At 39.1% G+C, this 21,339-nt stretch overlaps 1 protein-coding gene and 1 non-coding gene across 2 annotated transcripts; one reads left to right on the forward strand and one right to left on the reverse strand.

The window, feature by feature from the left end:
* Nucleotides 1-284: 284 nt before the first annotated feature.
* LOC133928054 (uncharacterized) lies at nucleotides 285-638 on the reverse strand (the record flags this gene model as incomplete). The annotated part of the gene is made up of 1 exon (XM_062374341.1): nucleotides 285-638. A coding segment is annotated over one exon (354 nt), but the record flags the coding sequence as incomplete, so codon positions are not given.
* Nucleotides 639-8,961: 8,323 nt separating this feature from the next.
* Nucleotides 8,962-9,032, forward strand: TRNAG-CCC (transfer RNA glycine (anticodon CCC)). The gene has a single exon. It is a non-coding gene; the product is annotated as a tRNA-Gly (tRNA).
* The last annotated feature ends 12,307 nt before the right edge of the window (nucleotides 9,033-21,339 follow it).

A 21,339-nucleotide genomic window follows, 5' to 3' on the forward strand; every position in this document is an offset into this window, starting at 1 on the left:
TAGTTGAGAATTGGTTCATCACAAGTTCAAGCACGTCAGCTTACAAAGTGTTACAAATACTTGCCTTGTGCTGAAAATCAGAAGCGGATACAACTTTCACTAGAGCAACAACAACAATCTAGATAGGCTGTTTGGAACGCTAGAATTTGATTTTGCACGGATTCTATAGGAAACGGTTAAATTCCCGTAGGAACTAAGAGAATTCGGGCGTTCCAAACTAGGCGGCCTGAATATGTTACGCAACTTTAAACTTCTAAACTCGCTTCATAAACTAAGCTCTGCTTTCACATCACTGTGCAAGAATTAGCGTTGTCGTCGCTGAAGAGATCGCAGTAGGAGTCCCGCGCCGGCGTCCCGTAGCCGCAGGAGAAGCGGTAAGGCGACGGCTGCGAGTAGTAGTACGCCGAGTACTCCTGCGACGGCAGAGGCATCGCGGGTGACATTGCGCCCGGCACCGCGGCGGCGGAGTAGTAGCTCGCGCTCGTGCTCGGCCGCGCCACGCTGTAGTTCACGACATGCGCCGGCTGCTGCACGGGCAGCGGCGCCAGGCTCAAATAACCGGCATGGCCTTGCACCGCCGTCGCCATGGCATCAGCTGGCTGTCCCTCCTCCGGCTGCAGCTTCCGTTTCCTCTTTGGTTCGTTGGATCGCTCCTTGGCGCCGCCATGGTTGACATCGGCATTGGCAGTGTTGCTCTGCGGGCATTCTTGAATCGGCTTCGCGGTCCCGCTGGTGATCTTCTTCGGTTCAACGGACGCATTGGCGCTGCTCAGCTCTGCCTCTGCGTCGTTTGCGTCCGAGTTGCCGGACGCCGGCTTCTCGGTGGGCGCGACAGGCTTGTCCAGCTCGGTGGTTTGGTTCTTGGTTTCTCCCGGGATAAGGGCGTCGGTGGGTTGTAGTTGCTGCTGCTGCTGCTGCTCCTCGGGCCACTCTTCGGCGTGCTTGCCGGACCTGCGCAGCTTCTTGATGAGTGCGTCGGCGCTGACCCTTCCGGTGATGGCAACCGTCACCTTGTTGCTCCGGGCGTCGACGTCGCATTTGTACACGCCTTCAGAACAAAAAACAAATTTGGCCAAAGATATGTGAATGAGATATTTACAGAATCACAGTTCATGCTGCAACACTTGCAGGAGAGAAAATGGAACAAAAGATAGAGTAGAACACTCACCCTCAACACTTTGGAGCACTTTCTTCACCTTCTTCTTGCATCCCTCGCAGTGGATGGACACCTTAAGCACCAGGGCCTAAACATCAAGAAATCAAACACGCATCAGTTCCCCGATCAAAAAAGGAACGCATCAGTTAATCATGAGGCAACGGCATATCTCCTGAGCTGAAAATGCTTTTCCAAATGGATGCATAAAGAGGAGAAGCTAGCGGGAGTGTGTTAGGTACCTTGCATTGCAGAGATTCTGAGGCCATGTGGACGAGAGGAGGGGACGGTTTGTACAGCGAGGAAGCGAAGGTAAGGTAGAGCAAGAGAAAGTGACCAACGGATTTATAGTACTGTGAGGACGGAGCAGTGCTGGGACCGCGGTTAAAAAAAATGCTTCAGTAATAGCTGGATATTCGCAGTTATGATCAATTCGCTGTAGTTCGTATTTAAAAATTGATCCATTTTTGATTAAATTTAAATTCAAAATTAATTTTTTTAAAAAAAATTGATAAAATTTAACCGATTTCTATCGAATTCCACCAAATTACTGTACGGTTACCATGATTTTTAAAAAAATCGTTGGAGGGCAGTTTTCAAATGTGAAACAAATTTGTAAACCCTAGCTGGGACTTGGGCCTCGACGCCTTCATGCCTCATGCCATGTCGTGTCATGCTCACTAGGCACGATTGACCCATCGTACCGTGTCGTGTCGGCATGATTCAACTCTAGGAAAACCCAAACACAGCTCTCGACACGTCGTGCCGTCATAGTGTCGTGCCGACTCTGCTCCATGTCGCCTGACAATGCTTACATATTTATCTTTTAACATCTCACACTTTTTGTCTCTCATGCTCACACATGTTCTATACCATTTGACAATGCTTACATATTTATCTCTTCCATCTTACACATATTTTTCATGCTCACACATCTCTCTTAGTGTTTCACGTTTTGTATCGGAGAGATTAGAAGATAAGCACGAGAAAATGATCATACATATTGTATTGTGCACTTTTTGTGCCATGCCAGCACGTGTGTAGCCCAAGCTATCGTGGCACGCCAGCACGTTCATCGTGCCAAGGTCCTAGGAACAACATAACTCTAATGTTTATGTCGTGCCGACTCGATCCAAAATATTTCGTATCGTGTTATGCTTTGGACCGTACCAAAACTCGTACTATGGGTGACTCAGAAATAACATGACCCAAGTCTTAACTATAGGACTGAGGAAGGGTTGATGGACTGACAGTGAGAGAGGAGGACACGGTCACTGATACGTAGAGCCCACTAAAAATGACTCTATGCACCAACGACCATGTTAGAGGGCAGTTAGGTTAGACAGTCTCGTCCGTGGGAGATATATGCAGACACTGTGCACCATTGTACTACAATTAATACCCCAGGGTTCTACAGCCTACAGGCTAGAGCAGACCAGTTGAAGGAGTCGAGGGTTATTTGTCTCTCTTTTTTTGACTACTTATTTGTTGTGGTTTGAGTTACCGCTTGGCCGTGGTGATTTTGAAGGTCGACAGAAGACACTTTTATTAGATTTTCTCTCATTTCAATCTGTTCATCTTGTTCAACTACATGTCTTGTTTGGAACATAGAAATTGAGAAAACAGGATAGAAAAAACAGAAGAGTTAGATATAAGAGAAATGGAAGATCGAAAAATTAAGGTTGCATTGGACTTTTAAAATAATTATAATACAACATTCGAGCTCATCTCTTATACCGATTCCGCGTAAGAAAACTCAAACTGCATAAGTCCACGTTAGCCGTTTGTCTCGCGCCGTCCGATCAGAGGGAGGGAGCATCGTGCGACGTCAAATAGCGAAGGTGCGGGCTTCAGAGCTGCATGTGTATCAAGAGCTCTCCGCCGCAGCCCCCCGCGGCGCCCGCTTCCTCTGCAGCCAGCGCCACCCCGCTCTCCACGGCCGTGGCCGCCTCCGCCTCCTCCCAGCTAGAGCCGTGGCCGAAGCCTCCGCTCAAGGTCAGGGATGGGTCCTTGCCGAGCTCCTCCAATCTCTGGAATGACTGGACTGACCGCCACGCCAAATCTTGCCGGCCGTCGAGCTGACAACCACACTCTGCCTGCTCTACCCTTCCATCTATGCCGCTGCACTTCGGCCCACTTGGGACCTCCATGTGGACCAGCCCCCACCGAGCTCCCTCCTTTGCTTTCATCCCAAACACCGCACCGCAATTGATCTCCTGCCCCAACCCCTCTCTAGCCTCGGTAAGCCCCAGGTAAGCACCCATATGCCTCACTCAACCTTCCCTGAGCCCCTCTTCCCCCACCCCATACTTGAGCTGAGCACTCACCGAGCCGCCATGGCCGCCACCACTGGATGCTCACCACCCGCCACAATTAATGCACTCCTCGGGCAACCAAGCCTCAAAACGAGTCCATGACACCCCACTAGCCCTCTCTGGACAATTTCTTTAGCACCCAAAGAAGCATCGCATTACAAATATGACAAGTGAAGGGACCGAAAAATTACAGAATTTGTGGAAACTCTCACACAAATGTCTAATGCATAGTTTAATCCAAATGTTTTTTAGATTAATTTGGGACCATGATCACTGCTGTTGTTGCCAATTTTTTGAGATGTAACTATGCTAAAAGTTGTGAGACTTCGTTTGATCACATTATCCTGTATGTTTTCACTTTGTGCTTTTATATATATCATTTAATATGTAAAAAGCCTTCATCTTGGATAGGTGGAAATATCCTTTAGGTAGGCTCCAGATCGCCAAAGTTTGCAAAGGAGTAGACGATAAGAAAAGAGAGAGAGAGCATGGGGTTAACTCTTAAACTTACAATCTCAGCATTACATTATTCAATCTTACTTTACGTCTAACTTTCCTTATGTTTGATAGGCCTATGGTTATTTTTTTTATTTCACCTCTCATCGACCCTTTTAGTGTTCAATTGTTCTTCCAATGCTTCTCCCTTTTTAGAGTCCCACATAGAACTGAACCTCATCATGCTTTTCCAAAGAAACAAATTGAACCATTACTATTGGAATTGCCTATAGAATCTTAGTTGTCTTTTATTTGTCATTTCAAACATACTTTAACTATTGTCTGTAATAGTTATGGCTCCTATTTTTCTTATTGGAGAATAAATTCGATTGAAAAAGATAACAATAAATTGTATTATAGGTCAAAATATGCGATGGAAAGCTATTTAATCCTATTACACTACAGATATGTTGGATTGCATGCATTTGAACATCCAAAACATGTACTTCTATCATAAGCTAAGGTTTTCAACATAATGTAGCTCAATATCACCTGTTAAGTGTTCTCCCTGTCGTGGTTATGTCGTCTTTTCAAATGTAGCACCGCTTAACCAAACTCCTACAAGCATATCTTTAAAATGCAAAACACTAAAACCCTCCACCTTATTTGGATTTAAGTATGTAGTCAACTGATGTCGTGTTCATGGGTTATTGTGAGGCACCTTACATATGATAGTCCTATACGAAGTTCTTGCTATTTGGAATAGCGAGTAATGATAGTTTTACTATGATGAGTTATTATATTGATTTCAGCTATGTATGTTATTATGTTGATTTTCAGCTATGTGACCTAACTTTTGTTCATTGCTATCACGAATAAGGATTTTAAGGTGTAACTGAAATATTGAGAGTTATCTTCTTGCTCTTTTTTTTTCTCTGATTCCTAGATATTTGGTCCTACTTATATTAATCGTAAATTAATGTACTAACTATTGATGCAGACTGTATACATATGTATTCCTACATGCAATAAATTTATGTGTGCATATTGACTGTTTTTACCAAAATTTTGCACGGGTCATGTTCGCTGCATTAGGAATTGTTGTTATATATTCTTTGTTCAGTACTTTCGCTCCCATAAAACCTATTCTATTTTGCCACTCTAGACACGTTGTTTACCTAGGTTTCCTTAATCCACTTATTTCTCGAGCATTAATAGTTTGCTTTTGCATTGCTATCTTCTATAGTGCATATTCTGATCTGTAACCTTTAATTTCAATCCGTTTCATTCCAAGGTTACCAATCATTTATTTTTAGGAATGCATAGTTTTCCTTGGGGTTTAGCTTCATACTTGGCTGAACCAAGATATTTGAAGATTGAACTGATAACTGTGGGCTAACCTGTGCACTCCTCACGGTATGCCATTCAAACAACCTTTCCCTTCACTTGGTTTCATGCTAAGGAAAATTTTGAAATTTCTTCATGTATCTCATAGTCCATGTTTTGTTTCCTATAGTTTACAAATATGGTTTACACATGGCAAGAGAAAAGTTGTAATAGTTAAAGGAAATATATCCCTCCTCTCCAAGAGAAGAACTATGATTTTATCAAACATTGAAGGGAGAGCTAGCTCTATCAAAAGAAACACAGATTTTCTGACACATTGAAGTGATGAAGCTACGCTTACAAAGCATATATCTTTAGGTGATTTTCAAAGTAATAGAGTTTCATATATCTCACACAATAGCGTATTATAATTACAAGCTTTTGCCAAAAAATGCTCATTTCCTACATATCTAGAGAACTGTTTGTTCCTATTACTTGATCTGATTTGGTGCCTGTCCTTGCTCCACGATGTGAATTACTTGAGTCAAAACAGTTGGTCTCATATTTTGATGCAATATCCACCTTTGTTTGTACTTTTTTTAATACCAATATTGAGCTTATTTTAGATTTTAAGTATGTTTGAATATAATGAATAGAAGGATAATTAATCGTGTAAACTAGTAGCTTCATGAGGTCACAGATTTGTCATTTCTGTAGGGAGGGGGATGGATGAAGAAGTCGCAGTGGGAACAGATAAGGATGACAGAGCAAGAAAACAACCACTTGTAACTTTATAATATCTAATTATTTTGTTGACACTCATCTACGTTTTGTTTTATTTTATCCCTTTTTCCCTTGTTGTTGCAGATCAATAAAACAACTCATTACAAAGCCAAACACATCAATAAAGGAAGGTTTACTAATTAAAAAAAGTAGCAGCGAACTGTGCTGCTTGAAGAAAGAAGAGAGAAAAGAGAAGATAAAGAAAAATTGACACCATTATGTGCTCATCTAAGATAATTTTTTTAGCTGTAGGAAAACTCCATAATTACATGGTCTAATGTTTCTAAATAGAAATGCAAATTTTATATTAGAAACGTTTATCTCTAACAACAAAAACTTCTCAGGTAATTTTATTTTAAGTAGTAGATAGATTGTATGAATTGGTAGAGTATTGAAAAGGCTATTAGATATGTCATAGAGATACCTTCATTACCCCGTAGTTGATTGTTGAAAACTGTACTTTTGGAACTAAGTAATAAAAAATCATATTTAATAGTAGAAACTAGACAATGTTATGGAACTAACGCAACAAGAATCAGGTCAATCCGATCTCTAGATCAAGAGTTATGATACTCGCAAGCAGACTATGATAGATTGTGACAAAAATTGATTAAACCCTAATTTCGTGATTATGCAAGAATTACGAATATTCAACCAATCAAACTTTTCAGAACTTCTCTAAAAGATAGAGTTTCTATTGATGTAATTGATGGTTGTTTTTTTTTGTTTCTTCCACCAATACCTTTTTATTAATTGCATTCTCATGAAATTAGCCAATAATCTTAGGCATTAATTTTCTACAGTTTTATATCTTAGTGCATTGTTATATGTAAATTTTTAAATGATTGAATCCTTTTGCTTTGCAGGCATAAAGGGAAAAATGCGTGATTACCAACTAGCTGGACTTAATTGACTCATACGAATGTATGAGAATGGTATCAATGAGATATTGGCTAATGAGATTGTATGCTAAACATGCTAATCTTAATAAGCAAAAATGACAAAGATCTTAATATCAGTCATTAATGTGGTCAAACGGCCTACTATTTATTCATTTCTAATTGCATGTTCCCAAAGGGAAGATGGGAATCGGGATAAAGCAAAAAAATAAAAATAAAAAGAATGTACAATATTTTTGTTTATAATTTTCAGCTTCAATGTTCCTACTTGTATCTCATTTCCGGGCCTATAAAGCAAGTATTGTATGAAGGTTCCTACAATTTTATTTGGTGGCAAAATAGTATGAGCTTGATAATGAAAACCAAAGAGTCCCTGTGCAATGACTTGGATTCCTATGTTTGAACACAGTCAAAGTCACAGAGAGGCTTGTCTCATTTGTATTCAACCTAAGTTATTATGTTATACTTTCGCAATATCCTGCACAACATATTTCTTTTGTACATATTAGCAATTTTCTTATAACAAGAAATTAGATTATTTTACTATGTTCATGACACTTTATCTGTATTACCTGTAGCTGATCTATACTGTTTAAGAATCTATCTGTCCTGCTTATTAGGGGATATTTGGATGGTGACCCCAACAGACAAGACCAATTTTTGGCCATGCCTGTGAATTTGGCCCTCGTTTGGTTGGAGGTAAGTTTTGGTCATGCTAATTTTTTTTTTCGGCCAGCTACAGTTAACAGTGAACGAGGGCTACAGACAAATGGCTGAGGTGGCAGTTCTACATTGGCTGCACGTATTTCAAAAGCTTTGAATTAACAAATTTTAAATCACAATATCTCCTAAACCATCCATTCCACTTTTAATCAGTTTGCATCGTTGCATTCTTTGTAATTAAATCTACAAATCAAGACCCATATTAACTATATTTTAACGCTTAAAAAATTATTACATATAGATCCCACATGTCGTCCTCATATTTTTTAAAATTTTTGGTATGGCTACAATCCAAACATCCTTTAATTTTGTCACTGTCCTAACTTTGATTTGGTCATGAACCAAACAATATTTTTACTACCAAATTTAGCATTGCCCCAATTTATCCATAACCAAAATTTGGCTTGTCCTGTGAGGACCAGGAAACAAATAGCCCCCTAATTGTCCTCCTAGGTTGAATTTTTCCCTCTCTTCTTATCCCATCCCACCATATGTTTGTATCTACTGACCATGTGTTTATTGTATTGCTTCACATATCCAATTGATTAGTTTGGAGCAACTAAGCAAATAATATGCCATCAAATTTGGGGAATTCACTTGGTTAAAAAAAAACTATCGTTGATACATAAATATTCTGCACAACCAAAATCATAAACTCCATGCAATATAAAGCACGATTGATTGATGCAATACTATTTCTGTGATAAATTACGGTAGCATACAATATGAATACATTAAGAATGCAAGGTTGAGATAAAAAATGCAGCAAGATGAGCTAGACCCCTTCATAACTAAGCTCTATAAAAAAAATTGAAATATATTTGACAAACTAAAAATACTATATAATCTTTTGTACTTTACTAATACTCTATAAGAATTTGGGTGTAGCGTTGATCATCTCCGTCAGTTACTCGCAAAGCGTGCCAACAGGCGCGCCGGTTTTCTAGTCTTTAGAATCTAGAGAGAGAGTATTTATAGAAATTTTTTGAACCACTCCTATATGGTTCAATTCCTACACCATTTTTCCACAATGCCTCCGTAAACCATTCGTTCCAAACACCCGTCAATTTCCAGTAAATGCCGTGAGATGTTCCTTGCCTGCCAAAGACTCTGACGAGGAAGAAGGCACCTGGAATTTACATCATATCAGGCAGTCCTCCCGTGGTGCACTAGCAAAGGTTCCTTGCCCCTATCCGTCGTCTTTTAGGCAACCGTAGTTTAGGGGCTATTGCCAATATTATGCACCAAACTATCGACAGCAAAAGAAAAAGACTATTGCTTATTAACAACAGTTTAACTACTTTAAAGTACGTAGTTTTGCAAGCAGGCGCATCTGGTGTAGTGGTATCATAGTACCCTCCCACGGTACTGACCGGGGTTCGATTCCCCGGATGCGCAATTGTTTCCATTTTTTTTTCTGCGTTGCTTATTTGCACATTTTCTCTTCGAAAAACTGAAGTGACGGACTGGGTCAACAATACTCTCCAGCGGCCCGGCTCAGGCTGTGCTAAGGTCTAACTCCAGTCCTTCGGCCCGTACCTGCAACGTGGGATTATTTGCTCTTTGAGCCTTTGTAAATTGTAACAAGCTTTTTTTTCGGCTGGGTTTATGCAGGCCTCGAGTCCAAATGGAAGCCGCGCAATTTTTGTCACGGAGTATGCAGTCTAGCAAAGATTGTGATCGGGTGCCTCGCAGGCCGCTTCCAGTGGTCTTGTAGTAGAGGTGAAAATTAATTAATTTAAGGGTATCTATCAACATTCTTTAGTTCAATTAATATCAACGACTTTAAAAAATGTTCAATCTGAAGTAGTGTTATTTGTTAAATTTAAAAGGATCGATAAGTATTTTAGATTAATTAATTTGCATCCCTAGCTTTTTCCTTGCTTTGTTTAGGGCTGGTGTCCTAAGTGATGCCTCGCAGAAGTTGGGGTCTTACCTTCCCCATCTCATAATTTCAGCTCCGATTTCAGCTATCATTTGATTCCTAGCAATTACATCACCTGCAAGGCAGCAAGAAAAGGAACATACCCTGGCGTCCCAGATCCTAATTAACGTGTGTACTCTTGGTCACCGATTCAATTTGAGAGCACCTTATAATAGGACTGAACGGGAGCGGTGATCGGAGCCCCATGAACACTTTAGGCTAACAAAATCTGTCCTCTTGTATTGTATATGTAAAAGTTTAATTAAGTGTCGTACTCGTTAAGTTGCAATACTTTTCAAAATCTAATATAATACAAGGGGTTATATGTCAATCAATTGGTTACTTATTTTCTACGCAACAAAAAAATCGTCTTTCTTTACCAAAATTCCACTTCCACATGTCAACCATTAGATCTATACTGTACCTAGAAGTCTTTGTATTGTTGTCGGAGGGGCTCGCCGTTGCCGCTTCCGCGGCCACCGCTGTCTGGAGCCTTAGTTCTTTGTCGTATATAGAACCAGAAACAAAACCTAAGCAACTAAAAGCAATTAGGAGCAAGTTAGAATATTAGAGGCACACTATATTTAGAGCACGTTTGATACAGCTCCACTCTATGATTTTTTAGCTCTGCTCTAAAAATTCATAGTAGAGTAGATCTATCGTAGAGTTGGAGCTGACAGTGAAAATATTTGGCCAGCATGGTAGTCCCAGATCTAGGAATGAGAGGTTCTGGATAGAACTGTCAATGGTACCCTTCTGGTGTTACATATATACTATTTTTGACATATAAATATTTGTGATTGTTTTGTTGTACAAAATACGATACATAAGATTTTTGTAAGTGTTTTCAACGTAGAAAAATATAGTTTTTCCCGGAGATTACAATAATGGAATATAAGTGATCACAAAATAAATTGATTACAAATATTACATCATTAAGTGATCACATAAGTTGATTACAATGATCATAGATACCAAAAAAGTTGATTACAATGATTATAGTTTCTATCTTGGTGTCATCAGATGGAACGACTTGACAATCCTTTCTGAAGATTTCAGAAACAAAATATTATTGTGGTGAGTGCTGAAATGTGAATTCTGCTTTCTGATCATCTACAGTTGTTTCACATGCCTGAACCTGACGTGCTTCAGTTCTGATCGCAGGTACTCAACTTCCACCACCTTCGCCAGCAACTCCTCCATGCTCTCCATCATCTCCATCTGCCTCCTGATCACCTCCAGGTTCTTGTTAGAGTTGAACTCGAGTGTCACCTCCTGAAACATGTTTGTATATTCATCGTCTTCCAGACGCGTCTTAAATTTCAATGCTAATTAGGCATGCTTCTCTATTGTCATATAACAACCACAACCACTAGACCAACAAAAAAAATTGTCTTGGAATAAATTGTAAACTTCAGCCTACACAGATAGGAAAACCCAATAATCAAACCAACTCTAGTCTCATATTAACGTAGGGATGCCACATTCGAGCATCGCTCGCAGCAAAACAACCATCATCCCGCAATTTTTACCAATCCAAGCACTCCAAATCTCACCGTGAGAGCACCAATTGAAAATGGAGCAGTCCACGAGCTAAATTAGATCAGGACCAGCAGACGCTCGCTACTCGGCGATACCAAAACCAAAAAGAACAAACCACACCTTGCAGACAGATCTAGGAGGGGGGCGACCTCACCTTGCAGGCGGCGGGACGGTAGGCTGCTAGACTATTTGGTACGGGCAAACCAATGGCGGTCCCTTTTCCTTGCCGGACCTCGCTTAGGGATTGGTTCTTGCTACGGTGTTTGGTACAGGCAAACCGATTCATGTAGGGAGATGGGAAATGATAGAGGGAGTTAAGGGGTACGGCCCGGAGGATTCCAGATGGATGGGGGTATTATTATCCTAGTGGTGAGTAATTATTCTTAATTTTATGAGACATATAAAACTGAGGTTTATGAAGTACTCTTTCAGCTTCTCCACTAAAATAAACTACAAGAGAGAATGTTCAATGAAGTTAACTAACCCACGAATTGGTGGAGCTAGGGTGTTTGGAAGGGCTCCGTCTAGATCCACGGTGGAGTTTGGAGTTGAAGCTCTCCAAAATAGGTCCTTAGCATCAGATTATTCTACAGTGCAAGAATATGAGGGCCTGTGTGGTTTAACAAGGAGTGACAATTGTTTTTCCTCTTTTCAGGTTACGCTTAAAGGATTGTGTTCCATGTTATCTAATAATTTTCTCTTGTTTTGGCAGGTTCATTGCCATTGTTTCCCTTCTATATGTGAGATTCATCTACTTTCTTTATACCTTGCACGCTAGATTATGTTGTACATCATAATATAGGACCCAAATCTAGGTCTACTATGCATAATAAGGAGAATAGATCACTTGAGACAGATTCCCTATCGAGGCCGGTTCAAAAAACAGACTAATCTCAGCTATGTGCTAAATCAGGAATCAATATTAAAACATAGTAACTTGACAATAATCAAAATAATATCCATCTTACTTGAACTTCAATTGTTTTACAAAAGTGACATTAGAGGGTCAAAGAATCAAATGAAACTACAGTGGATCTAAATGAAGTCTTTATTCCTCTTGACGACTCCATCGACGAAGAACAACCTTAGAATGCACCATCGTCCATAGACTCCTCAAAATCTTCTCCAACTGAGTGTAGTTAGGGTATAACAATAAGTGTGAGCACATGTCGTATTCCGCAAGTTGTGAGAAAAATATGCATACGAAGGCTCGGACAATAATGGCATGAAAACAACATTTACTTTTAAACAGTAAAAAGCGAGTAATGAATTAAGTGAATAATAAAATAAAACGAGTAACCTCAAGATTTTCCACATCTTGAATCAACCATCTAACACCTCAACCATAACTCCCATGATCAAAGTTGACAAAAACCAACACCCTCAACTATGGATCACACAACATAGTTGACTAAACCAATCAAACCATCATATTCTAATCATGTGAGGGTTTCTTGTCGCTCTTAACCTTGAGAATGATTGATTAACCAGTTTTAACACTCTATAAAGGTTGTACACTTTACCCACAAGTCATGATTACCTTTTTTTTGCCATGTCTGTCAATACTTCCACACTTCCGAGATATGCTACCAGAAATCACTACAACGTCTTTACAAAGTCACTCTCAACATGTGCATATCCGCTAAGGTTTCACCGTGAATTACATCCCAACAATACAAGCCCCCTCTTATGCCATACAGATCTAGGGAATCACACCATTCCATTCGTTGTGCCACCATATGGTCTACATCATGCTGAGAGTATAGCTAATTAATCAGTTAGGCCCATCCCATACCAAGCTGTGGTTGTATTATTAAATTGGAATGATCGCTCCACAAACCAGTCCTTAGAGTTGAGCAAGACTACCTAATTGTGCAATATGCACCGGTCTCATCCAAACCACTTGCTCAAATCCTAGTTTCATGTCGTTAACAAAAAATATTCTACCACTTTTTTTTATCACAGTTGCATAAGACCATTAGCCAGTGTAGTTGAACAATTATCATTATCACCATCTCAAAGCAAGGCTAAGCATCAACTACCCTTCCATAACTAACCAAAACCATGGCAATAAAGATGTTAAAGGAAAATTAGGGTATAACCTAACTTGGGATTTTTGACAGTGTTATTAACATGCATGTTTGTAAAACTAAAATATTTTAAAACTAAGATCAATATGGTCAAGGATACAACTTGTTGCCCTAATACTTAGTTGGGTCTTGAAAGTCATAGTCTTGTAATCCTTTCTGCTCCTCTAGAATGTTTGTGTCTACTCACGAAAATACAACAAATAAATACCAAGAACCAAAATAACCAAATAGCACACAACAAACAACGTCACTAGATAGATTAGGATTTTCTAAGAGTTTTGGCGAAAGAACGAATCAAATTAGAGCTATGGTAGATAAGTTAGGGTTTTGAGAAGATTTAAAGTAGGACAAAAGATTAACTACAAGTGAAGCTAAGTGATTTGGAATTTTCTAGAATTTTTCAGAGCAATATAGGATTTTCTAGGTTTTTTTTATTTTTCTGCTTTTATTATAATTTATTGAAATTATTTAACTAAAGAATTATATTAAACAGATTTATTAACTATTTATTTATTAAATAAAAACATATTAAACTAGTATCAAATTAAACTAATTGTTTTTATATGAGAAAACCTAAATATTGCGCAAGCATCGCTATTTATGATGTCATCAAAGTGATTTAAATTAAAAAAGAAAAGAAATTACTAACTAGGCATGACACGTGGCATTGACTGTGCTGACACGTCAGACTAGAGGCTGAGGTGGTGCATGCATGGCTCTGACATGGCTGTAGAGGTGGCATGGTGACGTGGTAGGATGACTCGGCGATGACTGGGTGACACGTAAGTGACTAGGAATGACGCGGTGACTATGTGGTTGTTGACTAGGATTATGAAGCTGCCTGGGTGAAGGGTTATGCTAGATCTAAATAATTTGGACAACACGTATTAAATCAGATGACTTTGATTTAATGAAGCAAAGGGGTACGTGGTGTTCTAATCTTGATCGTCAACTCAAATCTAAAAGTGGAGGAGTGGTCGAGCTCAACTCTCGTGATCTATATAGCGGTAGCAACTCAGTGATGGCGGTGCTTTCATCGGAGACTCAATAGAATGATGCTGAGGGCTTCGGTTTGCAATGGCTAGCGACGAAACATGACCATGATAGCACAACAAACTCACCTGGGCTATGTGTTGATGTTGGTGAAGCTCGATGAAGATTGGCGACAAGCGGCAGTGGATTTTCACTTTGGAGCTCGGTGTAGATGGGGTTCTGGTGGCTATCTCGCTTTGGTGAGTTGGGCAAAAGTTGTAGGATGAGCTGAAGAGGGCTAGGGGGTTGCATATTTATACCCATGGTTGTAAGAGGTTAGGGTTTCAGGCAGCGGCTCAATCAAAAGGTTGCGTAGATCATGTGAAAACTACCTAATAAGGCTCTGGAAGGAGATTGCAATGAATTCACTTGGATTTGTTTGGATTTGGCGTGGAAGGCAAATTCGTGTCGATCTTGGTTTCCTCATTAAAGTCGGGCTCCGATGAAGATAAGGCAGTCCAAGGTTGTGAGGTTCATGCGAGATTAGTTTGGGGACCTTCTAGGGCAATCTCCATCTCGGGATTGGTCGAATTTGGGTGCGACACAACGTTGCCATCTCGGTGTTGAATGAAGCACATAAGTGGTTGGAGGAAGGTGATGACAGACAGGATTGAGTGGATAGTGACATGAAGAGGGGTAATGTGGAGCAGGGTGATGTGTGATGAATGGGCCAACATGACGTCCCAGCACAGTTGCACGCCGCGAGAGAGAGAGAGAGAGAGAGAGAGAGAGAGAGAGAGAGAGAGAGAGAGAGAGAGAGAGAGAGAGAGAGAGAGAGAGAGAGAGAGAGAGAGAGAGAGAGAGGATGGTCTAGCTAACCTTGGCCATCTCGGTCCAAGCAGGAGGAAGATAGGGGTGGGCCGGGAGAGGAGAGAGAGAGAGGCTGAGTGGGAGAGAAAGAGTGGAGGCAGGCCGGGCTCAGGTGAGGGAAAAGAGAGGGAGAGAGAGATTTGGCCTGGGAGGAAAATTTAGGGTTTCTTTGATCTTTGTCTTTTCTATTGCTTCTCCATTTTCTCTAATAGCATTTAATTATATAATACTTATTAATTAGCAACAAATTGAACAACATACTAACAAGCAATTAGCAAAAAAATTTAGGCAACTTTAATATTGGGAATTTTTAATTTGTTTTATTTTATATAATTTCTTTTACATCAGTTATTCCTAGGGTTTTGGCTTTATGAATATAATTCTATATGAACTCTAACATGTAATCCTACGACCTAAAAAGACGGTGATATTTTATTTTTCAAAAATGAACTTTTAGGAGCTCGATGATAGACTTTTCAATACAAAAATAAATATTTATTAATCTTTGATCTCATCAGAGGAATAATTCCAATTTTATCTGATGTCTCCGAAGAGCGAGTGAATGTATGCATGTATGAAAAAAATGGCAGGCTACACCACATCCTTTTCAAGGAAACTTCTGTGTCCGCTAGAACTCTTCCTGAAAATATTGATTTTCCAATGGTATCTAGGCAGAGGATTTGGATAAGTTAGCAAAAAGAAATTGGAAAGAGAGTCATAAATGTTGGTTTTCAGCAAAAAAAGAAAAGGCCCATAGCTTTTGATCTTGGCTGCCGTCTTGCTAGATCAATATTGCTTTAGACTTGAATCCACCAAGAAATATTAACTATATGATGGAGATCGGCTTCTAGGTGTTGGATCCGAACAAAAGAAAAAGGTTTTAGTCAGGGTTGTCACTTTATATTGGGTTGGTTATATCGAAATGAAATGGTTTATTACAAAAAAATTGAATTCCTTGAAAGTTTTCATCTACGGTCAACCTCTATCTTCGTCCTGGTTTCCCCATTGTCTATTCCTTGAATTTTCCTCCATTTCATTCTTTGCTTTGAAGCTTTTTCTTCTCATTTTTTATGTTCTCTTCTCATTGTTTATGTTTTTGCTTTCTTAAATAATGGTTCATGCATTTGGTCTGATAAAATAATTTTCCATATTCGGAACTTACATGATGTGATGCATTTTTTTTTTGATTTTGTTGCAGGTCTACCCAACAATAGCTTTTTGCTCAATGATTGGACTTAATACATTTCATTTAACCAAATGATTGTTGTTACTGCACATGATTGGTGTTAGCATTCTATTCCATTTAGATATTTGTTCCATTCAATTCCTTTATTTGTTCAATTTTGTTATTATGCAATGGTGGTCTGTTGTGATTGGAATTTTAGGTGGTTATGTGGGGTTTTTTATTATTATAATGCATGTATACAGTTATACTAGGTTTATTCTAATTTACATATATAGAGCTGCGTGAAATTTAATAAATTATTTTGTTAGGAATATGTTTAGATTTTTGGAAAACTACGAGGATGGGACACTAGAGATGGCTGCTTCTATTTTCCAATGCCTTGGTGTTCAATTTGGGCAAATTCAAACTGTGTTTTATATTACCATGGAGGAAAGTGCAACATATGATTGCTGCTACAGTGCCATTCACGTTGCAACTCATATACTTGATTCTGGAAACTTTACATTGGCGGTTCACCAATGGGGAAATAACTTCATATCTTTAATGGATATATGTGATATGGATAAGGTGAACAACAAGTGTAGAAGCTTTATCTTTAATAAAGTTTGCTTTAGGCTCATAATTGAAATATCTCCCTACCGTACTGACCCCTGATGATCTCATATTTGTGTCCAACAATGACATTATTGTCAAACACTATGATGGTTCAAGGAAAAGGAGACATAGGTGCACACCGATAGGGCCAAGTGACACATGATGTTTTGAGTGAGTCCATATGATCATTAGGAGATGCCAGTTTGTATCTATGAATATAATCATTGTAGTTAGACTAGTAATTATCTAGCTATGTCCTTGTTCTTCTTTGTAAATTTTATTTTCTGAGCCAACTATCAAGGCTTTTTTGTCCCACTTGGCCAATGCGGTTCGACCGATCATGAATATAGATTTTACTGACTCCCCACTCTAACTTGAAATTTGGTGCACATATTCCATTGCCTAAAACATAATCTCTCAACCCTAACCCTAACCATGAACCCCAAAGCTGTCTTTGATCGTCTGTTCCCCTCAGTTGTGGTTTCAGCGAAAGCAGAACCATATAGTAACCTTTCGCGGTTTATCTTTTGTGGCGACGGTGTGGAAAAGGGGGTGGTGCGTTGGGCCTTAGTAGAATCAAGAGAGTGAAAGGGGGTAGGGCTCGGCTAAGAGAGGTGCTGGACTATATAGGAAATGATTTGTGCAGTAGGTTCCTAGATGAATCAACTCTACTAGTCATTGTTCGTTAAATTGCATCACTATATCGGTCTAACTACCAAGGATAAAATCATACTGATCGCAAAAAGGTACTATATATTTGTCCAAAAAAGTAAACTTATATGTAGTGATGACAATAGGAGTGCAAGATAGCACGAAGAAATAGTTGTACTGATCACAATGGTCAGTTAAACAATTATAGCACAGAGAATGGTTTACACCCACATATTAGGGTGGAGTAGCTGGCCGTGTGTGCTTAGAAGATAAATTTAATATTATTTCATAGGTGAAAAAATAAAATTAATTTTATTTTATAGATTAAAAAGGGTGCTTGAGCTGCATGGAAAGGAAAGCCACTCGTACAATCCAAACCATTGCAAACCCTACACAACCTTTCAGCTATACAAGTCAGAGTTAAGGTTTGGAAAGTATGCAAGTAGATCCTTGATAGACAGTGTTTTATCTAAGGATTGCAATGCTAGCAGGTTATGACGAGCAAGGATGCAAAGGGATATGTGAAATAGAGTGAATCATTATTGGCCCACAACGATACCATTCATGTCAACTACAACGAGGCTTGAAATAATGATTTGGGCCACTTATTCTTGCATGTAGCTAAGGCAACACAAAGTGGCGAGTCTATTCAATTGATTACACACTCGGCACAAGGCGATAAATACAACATCTCTAGACAAACCACATAATAATTCTCTATACAACCTTCTTGATGTTAAACCTGAGTGTAGGATCCTTTGCCTCATCATACAAGCTATAGCTGAGCACATTGGGGAAGATGACACTGTCATCACCAATAGTGTATAGATGACGATGTAGATATAAAGTATCTTTGCTTGATGGGCAGAGAACAAAGCAGTTGTTATTGTGGGGATCAAAGGTAGTCTAGAAGTTTTTATTGGGTCTCATAGCGTACTAGCAACAATCAAGCAACGATCATCCACCGGTTTGGATGAACCTGGAATCCCGTAATGATGAGCAAATGATGCTGAGGGCTTGCAAGGATACCCAGATAATGAGCGACAACATGACAGAACCATACATGTCTCCTTTCCATAAACATCTTCCTAAACAAATTTTATAAATATAAACAATTCTAAACAAGTATACCATTTAACTGTAGCAAAAAATGGGACTAGATTCACTTTGCAATTAAGAATACCTCAAAAGTTAAGGGAAGCTTCCTTTGGTTAACAAAATGGTAGAAGAGTAGATCTGCAAAAAACAACACTAACATAAAACCGAGAACTATATATATGAAGATAACTTAAGAAAATAAGAATAAAGATCTAAGTAAGGAAAAATGAAGCACTAGAGGATGAAAAGAAAACCCTATTTCTTCATATACCTCTTGCGATCCCTACTCTCACTTGTGGCAGAGAGAAAATGGTAGAGCCAGGAGGATTAGTTAAGTGGTGGGAACACGAGAGCCAAGGATGCACACGGTTAACAAGAAAATGGTGCACATTCACAAGGAAGGCATAGATGCAAGCGTGGAAATCGAAACAACCCAGATGTTTAATGCCCTCAACCATCACCCATTAGGGACACATCAACAGCAGCCCCTGCCGGTAACATATTTCAGTAGGTTCTTGTTCAGAACTGATTGTATTAGTCAAATTATTATAGCAAGTTTGTGACATGAACCTAGTGCAATGCATTACAGTCAAGGCGATTATTATAGTCGGTTCTTGGCTAGGCAGCTATTTTAGTCGATGTGACCTAGAAAATTGACTACAGTACCTTTATTACCATTAGTTCCAAAAATTCGACTGTAATATGCCGCTTGGAAATTTATGTGGTAGTGATAGGACCTAAATCTAGGTCTACTATGCAAAATAAGGGGAACAAATCATTTGGGACAGATTCCATTGTAAAAAATTCCAATGGAATGGATTGCTGAATAGAATTCTATATGAACTCTAACATGTAATTCTATGACTTGAAAAGACAATGATATTTTGTTTTGCAAAAATAAACTTTTATGTGCTCGATGATAGAAGCAAAACTTTTCAATACACAAACAAGATATTTATTAATCTTTAATGTCATCAATGGAATAGTTCCAATTTTATTGGATGTCTCCGAAGAGCAGGTGCACATATGCATGTATGAAAAAAATGGTAGACCACACCACATCCTTTTCAACTAAACTTCTGTGTCAGGTATTCCTTCAAAATTCATTGAATTTTCCTTCATTTCATTCTTTGCTTTGAATCTTTACTTGCCCCATAGCTCTACTTGTTACCAGACATTTTGCAACATTCATAAGTGGGAGCCTTCTTAAGCGAATCAGACATTTTGCAACATTTTGTTACATCAATAACGCAATCAGGGTTCAAAATTTTTCCAGGTGGTTTTTTCACCCACGGGCAAAAACACCAAAATTTGGGCAAAATTTCAATTTTTTTGGACAAAGAGACAACCAAAATTAAAAAATTTGGCTAAAATTTGACCAAAATTTCGGCAAACTACAACCATTGACCATAGTTTGACTGCGTAGTTTGACAAAAAATGTAAATAATTGCAATATATGTCACAATCAATCTAACTAAACTTGCAAACAAAGAATATCTATACTAACAAAGTCCATACAAAGATCAAATGTCCGTAGTGGGGATATCAAAGTCCATAGTCCATACAAGCATCACATGGCCATAACAAAAGATCAAATGTCCATAGTGGGGATATCAAAGTCCATAGTCCATACAAGCATCACATGGCCATAACAAAATATCAAAGGTCCATAACTCCATAGTAGGAAACTAGGAATATCAAAGTCCATACACGCATCACATAGCCATAACAAAAAGATCAAAGTTCCATAACCATCTTCTTCTTCCTAGCACGCTTTGTCCTTTATGTGACATACCCAGCTAGTTCTTCAAATTGCTTTGTTGTGGCCAAAGTATCACCCACAGTATTACTTATGGAAAAAAAGGCGCACCCATTAGACTATGGGAGACACATGAAAATAAAAGGAAAACACACATAAGTAATTACCATCACATGCCCTTGGTTCGTCATACTCATAGTCATCTCAGTGGCCATCATTGTCGGTGCCTCCTGATGAGCTACTATCATAGACTCAGCATAAGCGGGACTACCAGATGGAGTGCTATCATCTGTGTTTTTTTTTTCAAAATCTATGAAGTCATCTTCTTCATCCGTCACAACCATCTTGCCTTTCTTCCTATTATTTCTTCGCAACCTAGCAAGTTTCCTCTTCCTTGATTGACTAAGCATTTCCTCACGAGACAAGTCATCTTCTTCAATTCTTGGTTTGTTCAACCATTCTATGATTGAGTTTCATTGATCAAACAATGTGGCATCCATCAACATAGCATATGGATCATTCTCCTTATCGTCAGAGTAATTTTTCCCTAGCACTCCTTGTTTGAGGTGTTGCTTCAAATTGTGGCGTACGTACACAAGCTTTCGTATCTTTTCATAACCAAGCCGATTCCTCACCTTTGTATGAACAAGTGCAAAAGTGTTCCAATTCCGCTCACACCCACACTAGATGACATGCACCACGACACGATGCGAATGACATACTTCTGTAGCTCCTTTGTTTTACCCTCAAACAATATCCACAATCAGCTACAAAATGAAAAAGGCATAATTTATTAATGCAAAGGACCATAAAAAAATTGAGAAATTCATGATTTATTTATGCCAAGGGCCACAAGATTATCTTCCAACCTCTGTTTGCTCTTATGTATTTCTTTCCTCCTATCCTTCCCCTTTTTGTGGCTTTTCCACATAGCATGCTTCACCTCACTTGTCACATGCATCTAACTAACAACATCACCTAGTATCCCAGCTAGATGCGTCCTTAGACGGGTTGCACCT

Source organism: Phragmites australis, chromosome 9, assembly GCF_958298935.1.
Source record: "Phragmites australis chromosome 9, lpPhrAust1.1, whole genome shotgun sequence".
Lineage (NCBI taxonomy): Eukaryota > Viridiplantae > Streptophyta > Magnoliopsida > Poales > Poaceae > Phragmites > Phragmites australis.